This window comes from Taudactylus pleione, unplaced genomic scaffold (genome assembly GCF_031769625.1).
Source record: "Taudactylus pleione unplaced genomic scaffold, aTauple2 ptg000609l, whole genome shotgun sequence".
NCBI classification, from domain to species: domain Eukaryota; kingdom Metazoa; phylum Chordata; class Amphibia; order Anura; family Myobatrachidae; genus Taudactylus; species Taudactylus pleione.
Genome location: NW_028285011.1, coordinates 5759024 through 5781246, shown reverse-complemented (window position 1 = coordinate 5781246; position 22223 = coordinate 5759024). Strand labels below are relative to the sequence as shown.

At 44.4% G+C, this 22223-nt stretch overlaps 1 protein-coding gene across 1 annotated transcript in view; it reads right to left on the bottom strand.

Moving 5' to 3' along the window:
* Positions 1-21998, bottom strand: part of LOC148480599 (ATP-binding cassette sub-family C member 5-like) — a 198807-nt gene extending 176809 nt beyond the window's left edge. Inside the window, exons 1-2 of the mRNA XM_088454116.1 lie at positions 21381-21998; positions 13106-13261 (exon numbers count right to left, since the gene is read on the bottom strand). Of these exons, the coding sequence (XP_088310242.1) occupies positions 13106-13261; positions 21381-21463 (239 nt within the window). The 5' untranslated portion in view covers positions 21464-21998. The remainder of the gene's footprint in view (positions 1-13105; positions 13262-21380) is intronic.
* Between the last annotated feature and the right edge of the window lie 225 nt (positions 21999-22223).

Genomic DNA, 22223 nt, shown 5'->3' with positions numbered 1-22223 from the left:
AGTTCACTAGGAAAATTACACCTTTAAAGGACTTAAGTTCACTAGGAAAATTACACCTTGAAAAAGACTCAATTCTTGAGAGTTGAAACGCGTTGGTGTTATCCTGTAAGGGCGACATAAGCAGAGGGGAGTACTGGACTAAGGACATCTGTATGCAGACTTTGGAGGATTGCAGATTCCTGTGCCCAGGAGGTGTTTATTTCCATTAAGCGCATTTAGGTGTTACAGCAGTACACCAACTACATCTGGTACGCCTTTATTTTTAAATCAGTATCCGTTTTTTTATTGTATCTTATTGTGAATCTGTTATTATAATTAAAACTGTAATACACTATGGTGGCATTTCTTTTGTCTCTTGTTTTCCATATATATGAATCCATGCCGTAAGAGACTCTGAAAATCCACCTGATTACAGTGTGTTTGAAGCTCCATAAGAAGATATTCAAGTTTCAATTATCCTCCCCTACTACAAAGGAATTGGAACTATTAGACTTTGATTACGTATTATTGTGTTGACTATTGTATGGGTCAGAATTTTTTATTCCCCACCGTTGTTTTCTTTGGATCGTCATCTATCTTGCGCTTTGGTGTCATTTTAGTTGATTGTTGTGTTTATTGAAGGTATTTTGGAGATTGCCTTACTACACCTTGAGCAGCATTCCACGGCAGCGCAGGTTTCTATAAATCCTTTTTTTAATACCAACCGAGCCATCTCACATGCCTCCGACAGACGGACCTTTTCAGGTAATACAAATTGATTTCATCCAATTACCACCCTGCAGGAATTAGTTTGTACCGATGTGTTTTCTAATTGGGTAGAGGCATATCCAGCTGCCACTAATACTATTGCATTTACTGCTAAAAGATTGTCCAGGAATTTGTATGTAGGTACGGTCTCCCTAGAATCATAGAAAGTGATAGGGGTACTCATTTCACCGGTGATGTCTTCTAGAATATGTGTAAGTTGAAGGGTATTGATAGCAGACTTCACAGTCCACTATTCCAGCTATGGAATGGCGGGCTGGGTTTGCGTTCCTATTTTCTTCCAGAGTTCTCATCATCCTTGTTGGGTTCAGGATGTCTTGTTTCTGCAACGGTGGACAGATGTTGGAGGGAGAGGTCGATGGTGATACCGATGGAGTGGAATCGGGAGAAGGAGCAATACATTCACAAGGGCGGTATCTGACCAAACTCAGTTCAGTAATTAAGAGATCTGTCATTCTTGAAACTCGGAGTCAGTGTGAAGGTCTATTGTCTGAGGAATACTGTATGTGTTCAAACTGTGGATCTCTAATTGATGAAAAATGCATCCAGCAATGCAAGTCCAAGAGTAACCTGTATTTGGGCGAGCATTTTTTAGAGGATTACCATTCCTTAGTGGGTAAGGTCTTAAACCAGACTGAGTGTTGGGTTTGTACTCATGTGCCTCAGGGACAACATAATGTAGATTTAGTACCACTTTAAGCTCCACCAGTACCAGGTGGATAGATCCCTGTTATGTTTAAACATCACCAATTCCAATAAACCAGGAAATTGGGAGGTGTCCAGGAACAATCAGACAATGACCTTCTCACGCAGAGCTGATAATGAACCAGTAGATGGTGGACTTATACGTAACATTACCAATGGAAGATACTTCCGGTATAAGTATACACTCAGGGGTCTATTTACTAAGCAGTGTTAGGAGAAGTGAAAAGTGATAAGGTGCCAGCCAATCAGCTCCCAACTGTCATTTTTCAAACACAGCCTGTGAGATGGCAGTTAGGAGCTGATAGGCTGGCACCTTATCACTTTTCACTCTTCACTTTTTACTTCTCCTAACACTGCTTAGTAAATAGACCCCTTAATTCTACCAAGGTAATGGTTGGCAGAGTAGCTGAAGGGTACTGTGCAGTTATTGTACAACCTAAAACGTGTATCAGCCAAATGGGAGAATCTGGGGTAGGATTATTTGTTAGAGAATTGTGCCCGATGATAATGATGCATTCTATCCCTTATGTACTCCCAGGCTATGTGTATTTTATATGTGAAAGGAAAGTGTACAAGTGGCTCACTCCGAGTTCTGAAGGTTTATGTTATCTGGGAAGGGTACTCCCAGAGGTTATGACCCTTACACATGGTGAAATGCTTGGTATTCATAAAAACACACCATCACCATATCTTCACACACAGTATGAACACATAGACAAAAGAAATATGATACCTGGTGATGTACATTCAGCCACACAGTTGATTAGCGAAACAACTGGCTTCCAAATTTTGGTAGCATTAGATCCCACCAGGATCGCTTGGGGTACTTTAAATTTTAGATACATCCAAGACCTTGCTAAATAATATCACCGAGATGTATGATGACACGTTCAGGTACACTGGTAAGGAGCTACAGGCCTATAAGAAAGAACTTGTGCAACATAGACTAGTATTAAATTATTTAACAGCTGTTACTGGTGGATACTGTGTGTCTCTGGCCACCCAAATTGGTGTCAAGTGTTTCACTTACATCACAAATAATGCTAGCGATCCCAAGGAGGTGATAGACCAGAAGATGAATGAGAATCTGCAGCTGAAATGGGAATTTCGAAAGAACCATAATGCCTCATTGACTGAGGTAGAGGAAAAGGTAGAAGAGTGGTTCTCGTGGTTGAACCCTGCAAAATGGTTCTCCGGTCTAGGAGAGTGGGTCCAGGAAATGGTTGCTAGTGTAGGTGAACTCCTGATCCTCATACTGGTTGTCATCTTAGTAATTGGCTTATGTGTCAGATGTGATCCTGCTGTGTTGGAAGTGTGGAAAATATAATGCTAAGGTAAACCGGGAAAATGAAATTATGATGGTGGTTAGTAGTAATAGTATGCATAGTAAGGTACAAGAAGAACTGCATTACAATCCTGAACCAGAATGTACCATCAGATGATGTATAGATTCATCAATGCATGAAATGTATTATGAAATGTTATTTTAAACATCCTAAATAATGTAAGTCCCTATCCCCTTCAAGACCTCCTTTATAGGTTAGGTGCATCCCCACATCTTTCCAATGATCTTCCAAGATCCGCGGTGTGCGTATAAGGGTAGTTCTATGTCCTTCCCAGGGACACATTATTGATGGTTTAAAAACCAAATTGTGCCATCCCCTAATATAACATTAAATAATATTTCATAGTGTATTACTGAATAAAGTTGAGACCAGAGTGTGATAGCGTATTGTTTGCTATCAAAGGGTGGACTGTTGAAGCCGGATGATTGGCTGAGACCAGATCTTAAGTCAATATCGGGCGACGCCATCTTCTGTTGCCCCAGACGACGCCACCTTGCATCGTCAGCACGAAATCATTGAGTATAATGCTTTATTAGATTATTAGCGTTGTGCGACTGTTTTGCTCCCGTATATTGTTAAGTCCTACCATAACCTATATGCACATTAAATCATACATATAAAATATACAAGACGCACAGCGCACAGTTGCGCTGTTTATCAAAGCATAAAACACATAGACTCACCACGCATACAAGCGACTTTACGCAATATTCTCACACTTACACATACAATAACTTAGAAAAAGGTTCCTCCGCATTAAAAGCTAAATATCAGAGGTTTTATTAGTGAAAACTTATGATTTGAAATGTATACGATATTTAAGGTACATAAGCTAGTAGACATATCATGTTTGGTACCATTCTAAATCACTGTTTATTTGCAGATTTCCGGTTCGACCTGTAAGGAAATCGCATCATGCGTTCGCAAGATATGAACTATATGAAAATAGTGGTTAGAATGTGAAGTTGTATGAAGGTTTTTTTTTCTAGTTTAAACCAGTTCTTCGGCAGGAAAACCACACAAAGCAACATCTGAGGGACTGGGACATACCCCTAGTGATGCTATATGAACTGTCCAATGACCTGCATCGTACCAGAATGTCCAGGAGTGGGACCCAATGGAAACCTGTTAACTAGTTTCTTTGTTCTGAGAGGGTATATAGCTTGCATACTGATTATAGCATACAGCCATTCTGCTTGGATGACCACAGGCTTCTGGACTGATGACTGTATGCTGGGACCAGTGCGCACGCGTATGTATTGGGCTGTATCTTATTTTCTGTATTTGATTGCCTTTGCGCTAATTGTGCTAGATCAAAGTGTGTACCTTTCTTTTTGAATGCAATAAGAATTTTTGTGTTTTTGAACCACAATTATTGTCTGGACAGCGATTATTTCTCTCTAGCAAATTTAAGGGTATTCATACACATGTTGAATGCCAACATTCTGACTGCATAGCCATAATAGTACAAAAGAGCTCAAGTGAAAATACAAAAACAATAACAAGGAAACGAATAGTAACACCAGAAGCCTGGAGCCAGGTCAAAGAGAGAGAGAGAGTAAGCGAAGGAAAGACCAAGCTCATGAAAGTTTATAGTCTAGTAGGAGAAGTGTGAATGGTGGTACAAGGATATGACATGAAGAGGATATGGGGGTGGGATGGAAGAAATCAGGCAAAATATTGTGAATAATGAGTTATAAGGGTGCATTTGAAGCATTGAAGGCCAAGAGAGAGTCTGATAGAGTAAGGGAGAGTGGGATGGGAAGCAGTGGGGAGGGAGATAAGGTTGGGGATATACAGTAGGTTCAAGTAGAGGGCTTTTACGTAATTATGAGTAGTTTGAATTTAATTCTGTAGGTACTGTAATAGTGAGAGAATGGAAGGACTGGTAGAAGAAAAGCAGCAATTAGGAGAAACTGAAGAGCAGAGAGGTGGGTGAGGGGAATACCAGAGAAGAGACGGATGCAATTGTTGAGGTAAGATTTGATCATAGAATGGACAAATGTTGTGTTGGTAGTGTCAGGGGAGAGGAAGAGTCTAATCGGAGGAGAGAAAGGGTCTAATCCTAATGATCTTCCAAACATGGAAAATACATTGCCATCTCCTTGGTAGTTCTGCTCCTTTGAGTGCATCTACATTCATCAGGAGGACGCTGAGCCTACTGTGCTAGAGAAGGACGAAATTTTGTGTGGTGGAGCTATTTCATTGCACCGGGAGTTGGCCATTCACACAGTGTGTGAGGTGATTTTCATTACAGTTTCTTGGCTACACCCTGACCTTTGGGTTACACAGTATACACAAATTCCTAGACAGGCCGTCCTCCTCAAGAGTATCTCAGACCTCTGCAGCTGCAAAAATGGTTAAAACTAAATCCAATGCCACACGTTTGACTCAGACACCTTCTGAAGCTTTTATCTCTCCCTCAGTATCGGCCATAAGCCTTCCTCCAACTTCTCTAGTGGATGCTGCAAGAGAAAAATATCAACTATTTTATACCTCTAATGGATAAAAGAAAATTGAGCAAGTTAACACTAGGTTGGATGCCGCCTTAGTGAAAATCAATTACAACCCAGTTAGGATCTCCACTTTAGAACAATGTACAAGTGGAACTGAAGATTACCTCCATTCCCTCTAAGCTACTGTAAATTCTCAGGCTTGCACCAACCAAACCATGGCTGATCAAACAGACGATTTGGAGAATCTTCACCGCAAGAATAACCTGCTCTTCATAGGTGTTCCAGAATCCAAAAAGGGTGCTTCCCTAATTGATTTTTAAAGTAGGTAACTACTGTTGGCATTGGAAATTCAAAACACCCTCCTCACCCCCCAAATTGAGCAGGCACACCGCCTAGGCACAGGGAGAGGAATAGGACTAAACCTCACACTGTCATAGCCAAATGTCTAGACTATAGAGCTAAGGAACAAATTCTATGCTCTTATAGAAACAATTGACGGCCACCATATCATAATTTTCAGAGTTTTTTAATTTGGTGTGCAGAATCTTCTGAGGCCTTTCAACACCTACATCAACATAACAAAAGGTTTACCCTGTTATACCCAGCTAAACTAAGTGTGGTAGATAATGGTCTGACAACCCATCCTTGGCTAAGCAACATTTCATGTCCCAAAGATCACCTCATTACTCCTCCTGAGGTTGGAACTCCCTACCCCCATCCATCTGTTTCTTTCTACTATATTTAATTTTGAATTTTCATTGCTGTTTTTTTTTACCCATTACCAATTATAAAAAATGAGTGCTCTACATTCCTTTTTCTGGTCCCTGTCCCTAAGACAGTCCCCTAAAGTTTTCCTCTCTAGTAATGGAGTTATATATTCTTGAGTTTGTACTTCTTATATTGGCAGGCACTGTTCAATGTGGACAGGGTCAGCCTCAATTTAAAAATATTTAGAAAAATTCATGAAAATGTAAGTTTGAAACAAGAAAGTGTTTTTTTGTAGTTTATTTGTTTTGTTCTTCCTCATTCTGGGTTACAAAGTCTTTGCTTTTGACACTCTTTCTTTAGTAATTTCTGCAATTTCTTTGTCATCCAGGTCTCTCCCATGGGACACGGGATTTAGACTTTGCTGGCCTTCCTCCCCTAGATTACAATTCTCCTGCGTTTGGGGCACAGATTTAATTTTTCTAAGTTACATGCATTTTTTTCCTTGTCGATATTTTCCTGCTTTTTCCTTGACCAATGTCTACAAGGTCCTTTGTTTGGATTTTGGGATAGCCATGCCGTCCTCTTAGTCTAATATTTCTGCCTCTGATAGCCACCCAGTCCATCTAACGATTGTCTACTGGAATGTTGGTGGTCTTAAGTCGACAGTTAAAAAAAGAGGGGTAATTTTACATATTAAACAATTTAGACTCGATATCATATTTCTGCAGGAGACTCACTGGGTCACCTCAAGGTCTTCTAACCTTAAAGCCCCTTGGATTGACTCATATAATTCTGCCCCACTTCACTCAAAGTCTCGAAATGTGGTCATTCTCTTTCGTCGTCATCTCCCCTACACCATCCATAGTTGAACAAATTGATGCCAATTGAAGATATATTATTTTGCAAGTCTTTGGTATTTTTCAGTCCCTCTATACCCTTGTGAATATTTATGCCCCCAAAACTTATACAACACCCTTTCTCCAATCAATTACATAACTTTTGGCACAAAGTGACCATAGAAATATTATCATGGACAGCGATTTTAATTTAGCCGATCCATTGCATAATTACTTTTCTTTTGCTAAAAAATTTAGAGAGAACGACAATGAAACTGTGTTATGCTCAATGTGCAATGCTGTTTTGGAAATTACCATGGTGGGAGGTCTGACATTACGGTCCATATTAAAACAACAAAACACAAATTTGCAACTCAGGCTTCTTTAACTTCCGGGAAGGTGAGCAGTTTTTACACCTGTCAAAGCGGACAATGAGTCTCCTACTCTTATTACTAAAATGAAAGTGAGGGAACATCATCATCTACATCAGGGATAGGGAACCTCCTGCCCGGGGGCCTTATAAGGCCCTCTGAATTTTGGTCTGGCCCTCTGAGCTTTTTTCTGCTAGCCTCATTTGGCTAGCAGGGTGCCTAGAATGGCACACTGCAGGCAGAATCTATGCAGCAGTGCCACCTGGAGCGTCCTTAGATGCTTCAGACGGTTACATTGCCGCCCTTACAGCTCCCCGGAGCATCCCCAGGATGCTCCGGGCATTGTTATAATCACCGGCGATTGTGGCCCCGCCCCTGTGTGACGTCACGTGGAAGGGGGCATGGCCTTAACCAGGCCCACAAATAATGTTATATATATCAAAATGGTCCACGGCAGAAAAAAGGTTTCCCACCCCTGATCTACATCATAATGTGAGTTTTTAAAAATATTTCTTTATTTGTTCAGTAGACACATTTTTTTAATGCAAATGAATATAGCAAGGATAAATTGTGAACTTTAAGTGTGCTCTAAGGGGGCAATTCAATTATTATGAGCGCCACAATAATTAATTGGCGTCCAACGTAGCAATTCAATTTGTTTTGGGCACCCATTAATTATCACGCATGTCGTGCCCAATTTGACAGGATTTAGCGGTGTATAGCGGCTAAACCATCTAAAATCCTTGTTAGGTCGCCCAAGTGCAAACCACGCACTTTTCGTACATTTCTGCCTCCTCAGGAGGGTTTGAGCAGAAATGCAGGTGCTCACCTCCTCAGGAGGGGGCGAGCATAAATGCCTTCACCTAAACAGAGAAATAATTGAATTGCTCACAATTGAATCACCCCCTATCTGTCCAAACACAACTAAATTCTATGTACAGTCTGTATTTTGCCTTCACAGCAATATCTATATAATAAGCGAGAAAGCGTGTCTGTTTGTCTGTCCTGTATGCACGGCCAAAGTTTTGAACCTAGCTCCACCATCTTTGGCATGGTGGTGTAGTTTGACCAGGATTAGGTTTTTGCCTACATTTGAACTTCGTCAGGGCTACACAATCCCTAAATATGGAGACACTCTTAAATTACACAGGAACCGGGGCTGGCTCCAGTGGAAATTGGCAGTCTGACAAAAACCTGTGTGAAAGCAAGCGTCAAACTTTATAACTTGGGTACCATCGCTTGACTTTAAGTCCTCTGCAAACTTTGCCACGATATGCAATTAATTATAAGACACAACGCTATATGCTGCTAGTATTTTTACTATATGAGGTAATTGTTGCTATATTCCCCTTCCCCCTCCTACCCTTCCCTCTCCCTTTGTGTTGTCTAATGTTTTCGGTTTAGATTTTTATTTTTTATTTTTTTTGCTGAGCTACGTTTCATTGTATTGTCATATTCATATATTTCTGTATGTATATGAGGTTATCTTTATTGTACAATTTCTGGTGATCTGTACTGTGCTCTTTTTTGTATTGTACTAAATATAATAAACATATATTGGAAAAAAAACAAAACTTTTTAACTTATGTGAGTTGATATTAAATCCAGAGTTAAGCCACGTATCCATTTGCCGATTAAACAGAGCAATTGAATGATTACGACATCGTAATCATTCAATCGCTCATTAATTGTGCAAGAATCGTGCATGAAAATGTCGAAAACGACCAGCGATGCGCGCTCCCACTGGTCGTTTTCGACATCAATCAACGCCTGAACATGCCGGTCAATCTGTCAGCAACGACAGATTGTCCATGCTATGGGATGAGGGAGGGTGCCTGTTCAGTGTGGGCACCTACAGGATGAGGAACGACTGAACGATTACGATGTTGTAATCGTACTGTCGTTACCCCATCACCTAATGGATACGCACCTTTAGTCCTTTTTAAAGTGACCATATATATTAGTCAGCCCTCTGTGTTTGCATGCAAGGGTGTAACTAGAACTTTGTGGGCCACATAGCAAAATCTTAAAAGGGCTCACCCCAGAGGTATAAAAACACATACATTTGCCCCCACACAGAGCCCATTCATGTTATGCCACACAGAGCCCATTCAGCTTATGCTACACAGTAGTACCCTTATACACATTATGCCACACAGAAGTAGTGCCCCTTATACATTATGACACACAGTAATGCCCTTTACAGATTATGCCACATAGTAGTAGTACCCCATATAACACATTATTCCACACGGTATACAATCGGGAAGCCGGATGCCTTAATACCGGCAGCCGGCTTCCCGACTAACCTATCCCGGCGAGGGTGAAATGCCGGGCGTCTAGATGTAGACGCCTGACATTTCCCCGACGCCGGGAGACAGGCGCCCGACATCCCGGTAGAAGGGATGCCGGGAGCCGCGAGCGGACAGCTGCGGGGGGGGAGGGTTAGGTTTAGGGCACCCGGGGGGGACTTAAGGTTAGGCACCCCCCCAGGAAGGTTAGGGCTAGGCTAGGGGGAGGGAGGGAGGGTTAGGCACCCCCGGGAGGACTTAGGGTTAGGCACCCCCCCGGGGGACTTAGGTTTAGGCAGCGGGGAAGGGGGGGTTTAGGGTTAGGCACTTAGAGGGGGGATTAGGGTTAGGCACTTGGGGGGGAGGTTAGGGTTAGGCACCCCTAAGGAGGGTTAGGGTGGTAGGTTAGATTAGTCAATACTTACCTATCGACGATCGGGATTTCCAGCGCTGTCGGGCTTCCGCTGCCGGGAACTCTGCTTTGGTTGGCCAGGCGCTGCCAGGAATCGAACCACCAGCCATGCGGCCGGCGGTATTTCATACCGATTCCTTCCACACAATAGAAGTGCCCCTTACACATTATTCCACACAGTAATGCCCTTTACATATTATCCCTCCCCCCCCACACCACTGCAACTCACTTATTCGTGTCCCTCCAGCAGCTTCTCGCCTCCCCCTGTATGCCATAAGCAGCCAGCAAGCGTGGATTTGTTGCTGGGCTGCCAGCTAATTACAGCTGACGCAGGCAGCCGCGGACATGAACAGCAGCAGACATGGACAGACAGCGCTGGCACAATTTGAACCTGGTGACGGTTGCGAGCCAATTGGAACTCACGGAATGGCAGTCAATCAGGACCCGCCACTGCTTATTGGCTGCTAGCTCGCAAGCTCTGATTGCCTCACGACTGGCGTGCTGTCTCTCCGTGCCTGCCTCTCCGTGCCTGCCTCCCAGTGCGCCAGCTGTAATCAGCTGGCGGGCTGGCACCAAATCAACACCACTGACACCCGGGCCCCCCTCGATGACCCTGACTGGATTGGCCCACCTTGTGTGTGTGACTGGGCGCAGGGGGAGCGGCAGGTCACAGAGGTAGCTCGGGCACCATAGCAGCCACACCCCTTGCACCCATGGTAGTTACATCACTGTTTGCATGCATGTTAGCAAACAGTGGGGTCCTTTTCAGGATCAATGTAATGGGGTGATAGGCGAGGACAATGTAAACAAATAAAGGCTGCAGGTGTACTTCAGGGTCCAGTCTGCAACCCTGGCACCTAGTAATTCCCATATTATGGAGTTTATGTAATAGAGGGCTGTGCAGGTTGACTGTGCCACTGGGATTCCCGCGAATGTGTCCCAGTTTTTTATTTTTGACATATAGCAATCCTAGACAGCATGGCTTCCTATCCTTTCAAATTTTTTTATGTGGTGTCTCCTCCGTCAGACATTTGATTGATATTCATGCAGTCATGCAGAGGCCAATTTGATTAACTTTGACCCCTTTACTCTGGAATGTGTCATTATGGGAAGACTTCCCAAGGGTCTGCAGGTTTCCAGGAGGGGGGGGGGGGTGCATGAAGCTACTGGTGGCACTTAGGGCCTGTTTCAGAGATGCACGCCATGTCTTTGGACGCAGCTGATTTGTGCATATCTGCTATATGTATGAAGGCAAAAGATGCCTCCATTCAGCATCTCAGATCGGATGCTGGCATCCGAAGACACAGGATCGGATCAACTTTGCGACACTCCCAAAACACGCCCACGCGACAGTCACCACCTAGGAATGCCCATGGTTTCTCCACACCATCTCTGATACCAGTGTTCCCATATGCAACAGCGCATTTCTGTGAACACACAGGGTAATGCATGCACCATAGGAATTTTCAGAATATTTTGGGCAAGTGCAGTAGCAAATAACCGCTCAACTATGTGGACATCAATAATACGTGCACCTCCAACCATATATAAAGTGTATTTTATCTGCTGTCATTCTTATTGTAACGTGTAAGTGCGAGGCTGTATATTACAGGAATTATTTGTATAAGAAAAACATTGCTGCACTTTATTGCAATTGCTTCTTTTTTCATGGCACCATGAGGAATGCCATATTATGGAGGTTTATGATATCAACACCAGCGAAATGTTGACAAGTCTTCTAAGCTCTTATTTCAAGTAAAGGTATTTCATTCATATTGACTATAAAGATATTTCTTATTCACTTGGAATAAGAAATCTCTTCAACTTCAAGTCAAGAATACACTATTGTACTTTCATAGTTTACAAAATCCACATTATTGGTTCAAGATTTTTCACAGCACTGCAAACAATATATATTTATTTTGGGATTTAGTTCAGATCCCAGCACACACAATGCCGGTGGTTGCAATACCGACGCCAGAATCCAAACAAGGGTCAGAAGCCCGGTTCGATAAACCTGGTGGCCGCCATCCCGAAGGTAAGTTTTAGGGTTAGAGTTAGGTTTAGGGTTGGGGTTAGTGTTAAACACTAGAGGGAGGGTTAGGGTTAGGCTGTGGGAGGGGAGGGTTAGGTTGTGGAAGGGGAGGGTTAGGGTTAGGTTGTGGGAGGGGAGGGTTAGGTTGTGGGAGGGGAGGGTTAGGGTTAGGTTGTGGGAGGGGAGGGTTAGGGTTAGGCTGTGGGAGGGGAGGGTTAGGCTGCAAGAGTGGAGGGTTAGGGTAAGGGTTGCAGGAAAGGTGTGTTAGGGATAGGGTAACGGTTAGTTTACTTACCTGCAGGCGTTTGCATTTCAACCGTCAAGATTCCGGCGTCAGCATTCTGTACTCCGGGATCACGTACCCAACCCATTTTTTTCACCTTATTCGCTCTTATTGTATTGCCTCGACCTGTGCTTGAACTGTTTATCTCTAATTTGTTTGTCATAATCTATCGTGTAAGCTGTTTTTTGCTTTAATAACAAAAAAAAGTAAAAAAAAAAGATAGCCAAGTGAGGAAGTGTATAATGAAACAGGAAGAGGAGGCATGAGGAGGTGGAATATCAGAAGGAGGCTATTGGGTTGGATAGATAGAAGGGGGAACAAGAGAGGACAGTATTTCAAAGACCAGGAGAGTGAAGAGAGCATAGTAATAGACAACAGCTCATAGTGTCAGAGGCTGCAGGGAGGCCAATAAGTATAAGCATGGATAAATTGGATTTAGCGGAAAAAAGATCATTGGTGACTTTGGTCAGGGCAGACTCTGTGGAATGGAGGGCATGAAAGTCAGATTGTACAGGTGGGAGTTTTCAGATAGGAAAGTGGTGAGGAGGGTTTAGGCAAAGCTCTCAAGTATTTTAGACGTGAAGGCAAAGGAGAGAGATTGGGCTATATTTTAGTGAGTTAGGGTCAAAAAGAGGGTAACAATTTATATCATATATATATATATATATATTATATACTGTATATATATATATATATATATATATATATATATATATATATATATATATATATATATATACATGTTTGTGTGTATATATCACAAGCAAACAGGAAAGGTCCTATGAATAATGGACTAATGTAACAGGAGCCTGTCTTCATAAGGCAAATCCTATAAGATAGATAGATAGATAGATAGATAGATAGATAGATAGATAGATAGATAGATAGATAGATTACCTTCTACTGTTTACGTCTGATGACTCTTGAGATGGTAGGCCCCAGAGATCATCCATCAATAGTTCATGGAGCCTGTAAACCTTTCTTGCAAGTGGTGTAATCCAGCTCAAAGTCATGAAGGAAAAAAACCCAGCATTATCAACAGGATGTTGGTACCTGTAAAATATTTACAGTTATTAAATAGGTGCACTGTAAGCTAGCCTCACAACAATAGTCTAAATAAGTCTAAATATCTTCGTTCCCTACCGTCTACCCCCTCCCAGTAATACCCCACACAACCCCTGGCAAATGATATGCCACCTATTTCAACTCAAATGTACTTCATCATAGATATTTTTCCTAAAGAGTGACAAATAGACAGCATTTTCGGGAGGTAACAGGGGGTGGTTAGAAAATGCAGGCGTGTCAGACCGTTTAAACACTAGTTTTTTTCTGGGCGTCCATAAATTAACCACTACGTTCTTGCTCGCAGCAGGAGAACCCTCTGCATGTCTGGAGAGTCGCTATGTTTGCGACAGCTTACTCACTCAGAAAGCTGATGGCCGCCTGATCTGCGTTCAATGTTTCTGGTTTTGTGATTGAGTGGTGAATGTGAGATTCTTTCAGTGGGCGCCTCTAAGCACTGAACGGCAAGTGAGTCGCACACAAGCAGCTTTGCAATTCCGACCTTGCAAATATGCAAATGCAGCAGGAGGTGTCTGACACCCCCTGATGCATTTGCGATCCCAGCATTGAGACCATCGTCGCAGCCTGGGGAAACCATCGCGACCATCAGCGCCAGCCAGCTGAGTAAGCCTCACCTTATTCATGCTGGCCAGTTTTCAAGGCCAAAAAACTGCGTCCTTGGATGCAGATCCTGGCCTTGTCACTCCCAGAAAAAATGGGCAACACGCCCCGGTTTCTGGGAACACTGGACATCCCCGCCACACACACTGCCATTTAAAAGCCTCTTCCTGTCCATCAGGCAGAGGCATAGCAGAGGCTGCATGTGATCACACAGGACACGTTCTGCACATGCACAGAACAGGTCCTGCACACGCGTAAAATCCCGATAAGCAGGAATCTGCGTTCAGCACTGCATTTACATGCAATGCTGAATCAGGCCCTTATTCACCAAATTCAGTTATGAAGCTACCCTATATGATCCCAGATTTGTTCCTGGAACAGAGGCCCTGATTCAGAGCCGGACGCTCTGACAGAGCGCTCGCTCTGAATCAGGGCCGTCCTACCATCGGGCTTGCGACGAGACCCTTGTGGTACGGTCTCGTTGCCGCAAGCCCTGGAGTGCTTTCGGCTCTATCAGAGCCCAAGGCACTCCCACTGACAAGCGGGTCGATGGTGGCCCAGTGCACATGCGCACGACCCGGATAGCGACGGGCGAACCGTCACTCCGGGTCTCGTACCAAAGGGGGCGTGCTGTCGATGTTGAGTGACAGCACGCCCCCTTTGGTGGGCGGGCCAGAGGAGTGGCTGCCCAAACGGAGGCGTTCCCATGTGAACGCCACTCGTTCCCATCACGAGTGATGTCAGGGGGAGAGATTTCGGCTCTGTGAGAGCCGAAATCTCTCTGGGGCTTGCGGCAACGAGACCCTACCACAAGGGTCTCGTCACAAGCCCGATGGTCGCGATGGTCTTGACCATCGCGACCATCTTCCTGGCCGCTCGCTATAGCTGTGGGTGGTCACCCACAGCTATGCGAGCGGCCAGGAGGCCGCTCTAAAAAACAAGAAGGCCGACCCTGATTCAGAGCGAGCGCTCTGTCAGAGCGTCCGGCTCTGAATCAGGGACCCTGGCCAGCATATTTTTACACTGATATTTAGAATTAAGCTAGGACATGACCTTCCCAACTATAAAATCTCTCTGCACATTTTAAATCTGCTTCAACGGCAATGCAACATAATTTTGCCAATATGAAAATTGCTGCTAATTTTTTACTTTGAAATAGTCCTATACTGGCACTACAAGGCGCATGCTATAAACAAAATATGACATGAGAGAACAGACTGCATTGACCCCCGATGCAGTAAATTGAGCAGTCAGTGCCAAAACATCTATTTATTTATTTATTACCAGTTATTTATATAGCACACATATTCCTCAGCGCTTTACAGAGAATATTTGACCATTCACATCAGTTCCTGCCCCAGTGGAGTTTACAATCTATATTCCCTACCACAGATGTATGAAACGCCGAAGGGGCATCAGTGCATGTTATGTGTGCTGATACAGCTTCTCTCCTATGTATTACTGGGGGGGCTGGGCAGTAACTGACCAGGGTGCTATGCACCCCTGTCATTATCGGCGCTGCTATCTACAAGATAGCAGCGCCGATGTGCTGGGCGATGTATGAAGGGTTAGTTCGCCTGACCGTTCCATAAACTGCAGCTATCAATATCGACAGCTGCAGCTGGCGATGCCCTATCCCCACAGCAGGGATAGCGCTGGGATTGAGACACAGCACATCAGCACTAGGCTGATGCGCTGTGGGCTCTAGCAGGGATCGCCGAAGGGGGGAATTTTCACCCACCCGCTCTGGCAGATGAGATGTTCATACATTCATCTTTAGTGCTTCCTGCTTCGTCTCGGTAAAGAAGCAAAGCAAGAAGCGTTATAGCGGCACGATAAGTGCCGCTATAATACAGCTGCCCCATAGTCATATACACACTAGGGATAATTTTTTGCCAATAGCCAATTAACCTAACATGTTTTTGAATTGCGGGAGGACACCGGCTACCTTGAAGAAACTCACGCAAACATGGTGAGAACATATAAACGCCACACAGAGAGGGTAGTGGTGGAAATCGAGCTGTGAGGCAGTCACAGTGCTGTGAGGCAGTAATGCTAACCATTACACCATCCGTGCTTCCCTTGTCTGCAGGTGAAATGGGGTATTGGGGTAGATGTATTATAGCGCCACGTACCGTGCCGCTATAAAGCTTCCCGCTTCGCCTCTTTACCGAGGCGAAGCAGGAAGCACTACCGATGAGATGTATAAACATCTCATCGGCCGGAGAGGGGGAGCGTTAACTCCCCCCTCCGGCGCTACCCGTTAAGAGACAGCAGCGCATCAGCCTAGTGCTGATGCGCTGTGTCTCTTCCCGGCCGGCTCCACTGAGCATGCGCGGGATCTCGCAAGTATCACGAGATCCCCGCGTCGAGCCCTGGAGCCGGCAGCCGCCGCAGCAGGGACAGCGCTGTCCCTGCAGTGGAGATAGGCTAGCGCCAGGCTGTAGCTGTCGATAGCGACAGCTACAGCCGGCTGAACGGTCAGACGATCTGACCGTTCATACATAGCCCAGGCTATCGGCGCTGCTATCTTGTTTCTGGGCTTCATACATCTTCCCCATTATCCTATACCTGCCTACATGTGTTTATTAGCATTAAGAAACACTAGTAAAAGCAGGATTTTTGAAGCCAGTTGGTAAGAGGCATCATAACTTTTGTAAAATACCTTCAAATACACAGTCGAGTAACATTATAATGACCACCTCCTACATTTGACGTCGGCAGCCCATGAAGTACGTCACATGCCATGCGCTGGCTTGGTGGGTATATAAGGTGTGCGATAGGCCGTCTGCACACTCACTCGTTGCTGTCATGGGTAAAAGGGGCGATTTATCAGAGTTGCAAAAAGGGATGATTATTGGCTTTCTGGCCAAGGGTGGCAGTATTTCTGAAACAGCGCAGTTTGTAAACTGTTCGCATGCTGCTGTGGTGAAGGTGTGTCGTGACTGGACAAATGGCACCATTGCGAATAACCGACGTGGAAACTGCAGAGCACCACGTGCCATTGATGAAAGAGGTGAACGTTGGCTACGAAGGTGCGTGAGGGCTGACCGACACGCTACAGTGGAGCAGCTCACCATCAAAATGAACCTGGGAGCCAGAAGACATATGTCTAAAATGACATTTCACCGAACTCTGCTGCATATGGGGCACCGAAGCAAACGAATGGTCACTGCACCTATGGTAACGAAGTTGCATCGGCGGAAAAGGCTTCAATTTTCAGTCTGTATCAGAATTGGACCTCCGCTGATTGGCAATGGGTTGCCTTCTCCGATGAGTCATGTTTTCTGCTTCATCGAACGGATGGACGTTGGCATGTCAGGCGAAAAACATCGGAGAACAAACACCCTGCAACCATTGCTGGAAGAACACAAGCTGGTGGTGGCAGCGTTATGGTCTGGGGAATGTTTTCATGGCATTCCCTGGGCCCACTCATCCATGTGGAAGGCACCCTCAACCGATTTAATTATGAATCCATCCTTGCAGAGCACGTACACCCACACATGCTGATTGTCTTCCCTGAGGCAGATGTGATCTTCCAGCAAGACAATGCGACATGTCACACAGCTAGAAATGTTCTGACAGTGGTTGGACGAGCACGACCAAGACTTCCAAGTACTTCCCTGGCCCACTAATTCCCCGGATTTGAACACAATTGATCATCTGTGGGACCATCTCAATCGTTGTGTTCGCTCTGTGGATACTCCACCACGCACCCTCCAGCAGCTGTGGGATGCACTGCAGTCAGCATGGCTCCAGACATAGGCGAAACCAATGGGTGGTCCGGGTGTGCACCGGACCACCCATTAGCCAGACTGACAGAAATTTTATTCAATAACATTTCGGGTCCCCGGTAAGGACTGGGAGCCAAGGAAACTACTAGAAGGAGTACCTCCCCTGCTCCGCCTTCCTTGCTGCCTCTATCAATGGGCCTTTCACTGTGTACTTACGTGACGTGATGACGTCACGCCCCGCGCAATCTCTCTCTGCGTGCCTACTTGTGAAGTATGATGAAGCAGCTCCGAGGAACAGCAGTGAGGGACACTGCAGAAGCTGCAGCATGCTAGCCCAGGAGCAGGACACTGCGGCCAAATCACCAGCTGAGATACACACTTAGGTGTAGCCTCAGTTACTCTTGAAGACCAGGATAGAGACCCAGTCTGACAGTTGCCTGTGCTAGACCCTGAAGGGGAGGAGAGGGTGCACTGACTAAGCTATAAGTTAAGTTACAGTGACGGTTAAATGTAGCTGCTACATTGCATTTAGTAAGTGGGCTCTGCATTGCATCTAATAGGGGTGTGTTTGGGGGGGTCTGTGTTGCATTTAGTTGGGGTAGGGGGGGCATTGCATTTAATAAGGGTGGGGGTTTCTGTGCATGTTTGCTTAATAGGTACATTTCAAAATATATTCAAAAAGAGACACACAGAGGGCCCCATTTATCAATGAAGGTTAACACCAGCAGCATTTTTCGTTTAGTATCACTGTGATGCAAATGAAAAATACACTGGTATTTGCCAATACTTACCCCTCCGGCAAGGTCCAGCGAAGTCCTCCGCGTCTGCGAGGTCCTCCGCTGGACTGCTGGCAGCCTAACGCTGGCAGTGACAGGGGTCTTGTGTAATGCACTACGGTCCGGCAGTGTCTGGAATGCTTCGCTGAAGCCGGAAAGGCAGCGCCGGGTCCCCATTGCCATCAATGGGGGCCGCATCGCTCTCACCATCTAAAGATGGTGAGAACTATGCTGGGACATACTGGTAATCTTAGATTACCGCTGTTTGTTAAATCCAGAATGGGTGATATAACCCCTTTAGCAAGCGCTAAAGGGGTAATGCTTTGTTAATAAATGGGAGCCAGAGAAACTTACTTTTATTAAAGATAAAATTTGCCAATGTAAATAAAAATGTAGGTCTGTTTGTTTAAATGAAAAGCCTCTCCTACAACTCCAATTATTATTATTATTATTATTATCATTTACTGAGTATATATGTGTGTGTGTGTGTGTGTGTGTGTGTGTGTGTGTGTGTGTGTGTGTGTGTGTGTGTGTGTGTGTGTGTGTGTGTGTGTGTGTGTGTGTGTGTGTGTGTGTGTGTGTGTGTGTGTGTGTTATGTCATCTCCCTCATTCCACCTGCAGGAGTGTTCAAAAAGCATCTACATTTATTTTCGCTCTATCATAATCCCTTAAATCTCTAGGCGCCCCTCTCCCATTCACCTCAGAAAAAGTAACCTGATAATAGGGATAAGGCTACAAATCTTTGCTGCCTAAGTTAGTGTTCTCGCTAGGCTGTTTTAGTGGGACGCTGCGTCCTACCCGATTTTGAAGCTGCAAAATTTGCCCTATCCTTTTATCGGTGCCCCACTAAAACAGCCTGCCTGTGCCTTCCCCACCTGCGGGCTGCAGTGAATAGATGGCGTACGCATGTGCACAGCATCTATTCACAGTGAGGGGAGAGCTAGGCAGAAGCCCAGCACCTCCATAAGTGCTGGGCATGCCCCCAAGTGTGGCAAATTGAGGGCGTGCCACAAGGACATGCCCCCATCCTGGTTGGCGGGCCTATCAGGAACACTATAACTAAAGGTGCCAATACATCTGCAACGGATCGTCGCGATGCAGGGATGTGATCGGTAATTTCCCATCGGCCATCAGAAACTTCCGATCGCCCACCGTCGATGTTCTGTGATCCATCGCCGGATCGCAGACATTTGTCATATTAAATGTCAGCGATTTGACGATCGCGATCATTTTTTGATCGCGATCGTCAAATCGTAAAAATCCAACATGTTGGATTTCTGCGTTTCTGCGATGCCGGCTTGTAGCATCGCGGGATCGCGGCAATCCATCGCTGATGGATGGGGGCCGTAACCATAACGAAACAGAGGAAATCTTCCAAGGTAACACAAGTACTGATGAGAATTTGGAAGTGGACCACCCATTACCAAATGTCTAGTTTCGCCTATGGCTCCAGATACCTGTGCCAACCTACCAGCAGCTTATTAAGTCACTCCTATTCCGTCTAGCTGCTGTCCGTGCTGCACACGGCGGTTACTCTGGCTATTAGCTGGTGGTCATAATAATGTGACTCGACTGTGTATATGCTTATACCAGTTTTCTGTTAGTTCCACGTATTTTGCATAATAATGGTGATTAAAAAAAAAGCTACTTTTTTTTTTTTTTTTTTTTTTAAAAGATATAAAACTTAAACTGGGTACACACTAAAGCTGGACACACATTTAAAGATTATCTGTCCAACCAGCCAACTAGTTGATTAGTTGGAATGAAAATCTGGTAAGGAATACAATCAGCAATTTGCTCCCAAATGCTGGAAAATGAACCAAAACTGTTGTTTGAACAAATAGTTAAGATCAAACATTTAACAAACTTATCTGAATGAACATTTTCATCTGTTTTCTGGCATTTAGGAGCAAATTGCTGATCATCATTTACTCCCATACGTTACCAGATTTTCATTCCAACCAATCAACAAGTTGGCTGGTTGGATGTAAGTTGGTCTAGTGTGTGGCCAGCTTAAGACGACCGGCAATTGTGCCAATGTCCAGGGACGTCCTGTACATCGCTTGATTGCCGCTACACACTGTCCTTATGAAACGGCAAATCGACCCGATATCGCTCCAGTGTGTACCCAACTTAATTGTGTAGCAGAATGACTAATTAAAAAGTTAATACTTTTTGAAGAGAATTTGATTTTGCAAACGCATATTGATATGTAAAGGCATATATCCACTACACGATATAAATGGATTATTGAACGATAACGCCATCATTATAGTTCAATCGTTCATTAATCATGCAGTGAATATGCCGGCAACGACAAGCGATGCACGTTCCCGCTGGTCATTGTCTGCATCTGTCATTGCCTGAACATACTGCCCAACCTGACGATATCGTCAGGTTGTGCATGTTCGGGGATGAGGGAGGGTGCCTGCACTGAACGATATATCGTTCAGTGTGGGCACATCATCCACTGCACAGTATCATGAACGATTACGATGTCGTTATACTTCAATTGTTCTTTCATCGTGTAGTGGATATGCACCATAAGATCACAGTTATGATTAAAATCTACCAAATGCATAAAAATCATAGCCAATCCATGTCACTTTTTTTTTTAACTAACAAAGAATTCATGTTACAGAATGGATGCTAATAATCTATATTTTCTATTCTGTTGCTGATTATGGTTGTGTGTCAAAAATAGCAAAATCCAATGTAATGTAGCAGTTTCCTTTTCTTTACATTTTACTCTATAGTTGAGGTAGATAATCAACAGTAAGGGATTAATACATGTTTAAATCATTCTCAGGTAAAAATAAATTATACATGTATTTGAAAACCAATATGACATTAATATGAATGTCAGATCTAACAGTACATTATTATGTAATTAAAGTGTAATGTAAATATTGTCTGCTTTCTCACATGCACATAAAATCAATAGTTCCCATTCATACATTCATATCATATACATTTACCTGTGTGTGGTGCGAAATGGTTTGAACACTGGCAGGCTGTGCTGGTATCTGCTGGCAAATGTCTCCTTGCCTGGGCTGCCCATGGTACTGTGATAGCAGAATGCTGTGTCTAAGGTATATTATGATGATATTATAATAAGTACGCACTGGGGCTGTGTAATATGGTGAGGTGCCAGACCATGACTGGGCAGAAAGTGTATAGTAAGGGTGTCTGAAGGGACATTGGATGCAATCCCTACACAGTTCCCGTTTTTCTTGGAAAAAGAAAGAACTCCGACCTCATTCCATTGAGTAATAAGCACAAGTACTAAACAGGTATCCGGTAAAACGGGAATTTTTAATTATCACTAAAGAAAAACTATTATAACTACAGGACAATAAACTAATTACAGCAAATGGTTTACGATTACTAATGGACTCTTCAGTTATGTGTGTAATACAGCTAAATATAACACGGCTCCAAGTGCTCATGCAGGAGACAGCAAACCTCCCCGGGGAATAACTGGCGGCTCCCTCCTTCTGCTGCTACTGCTGCTCCCCGGGTGTAGTGCTCCGCCGCCGGGCACATGACATGGCAGGGACACCGCTGGGACAGGGCAGGGACACCGCTGGGACAGGGCAGGAGGACGGAGAGCAACTTTGACAGCTCTCAAACTCATATTAAAGACTCCCCCACTGCTCCAAGCACCGTGACCCTCCCATAGCACTGGTCACGCCTGAACCTGCCTGCAAGCCCACGCCCACTGCTATATGTCTGGTATATGGATAATGGAGAGATGGATATAGATCAATCAATCTATCTATCTATCTATCTATCTATCTATCTATCTATCTATCTATCTA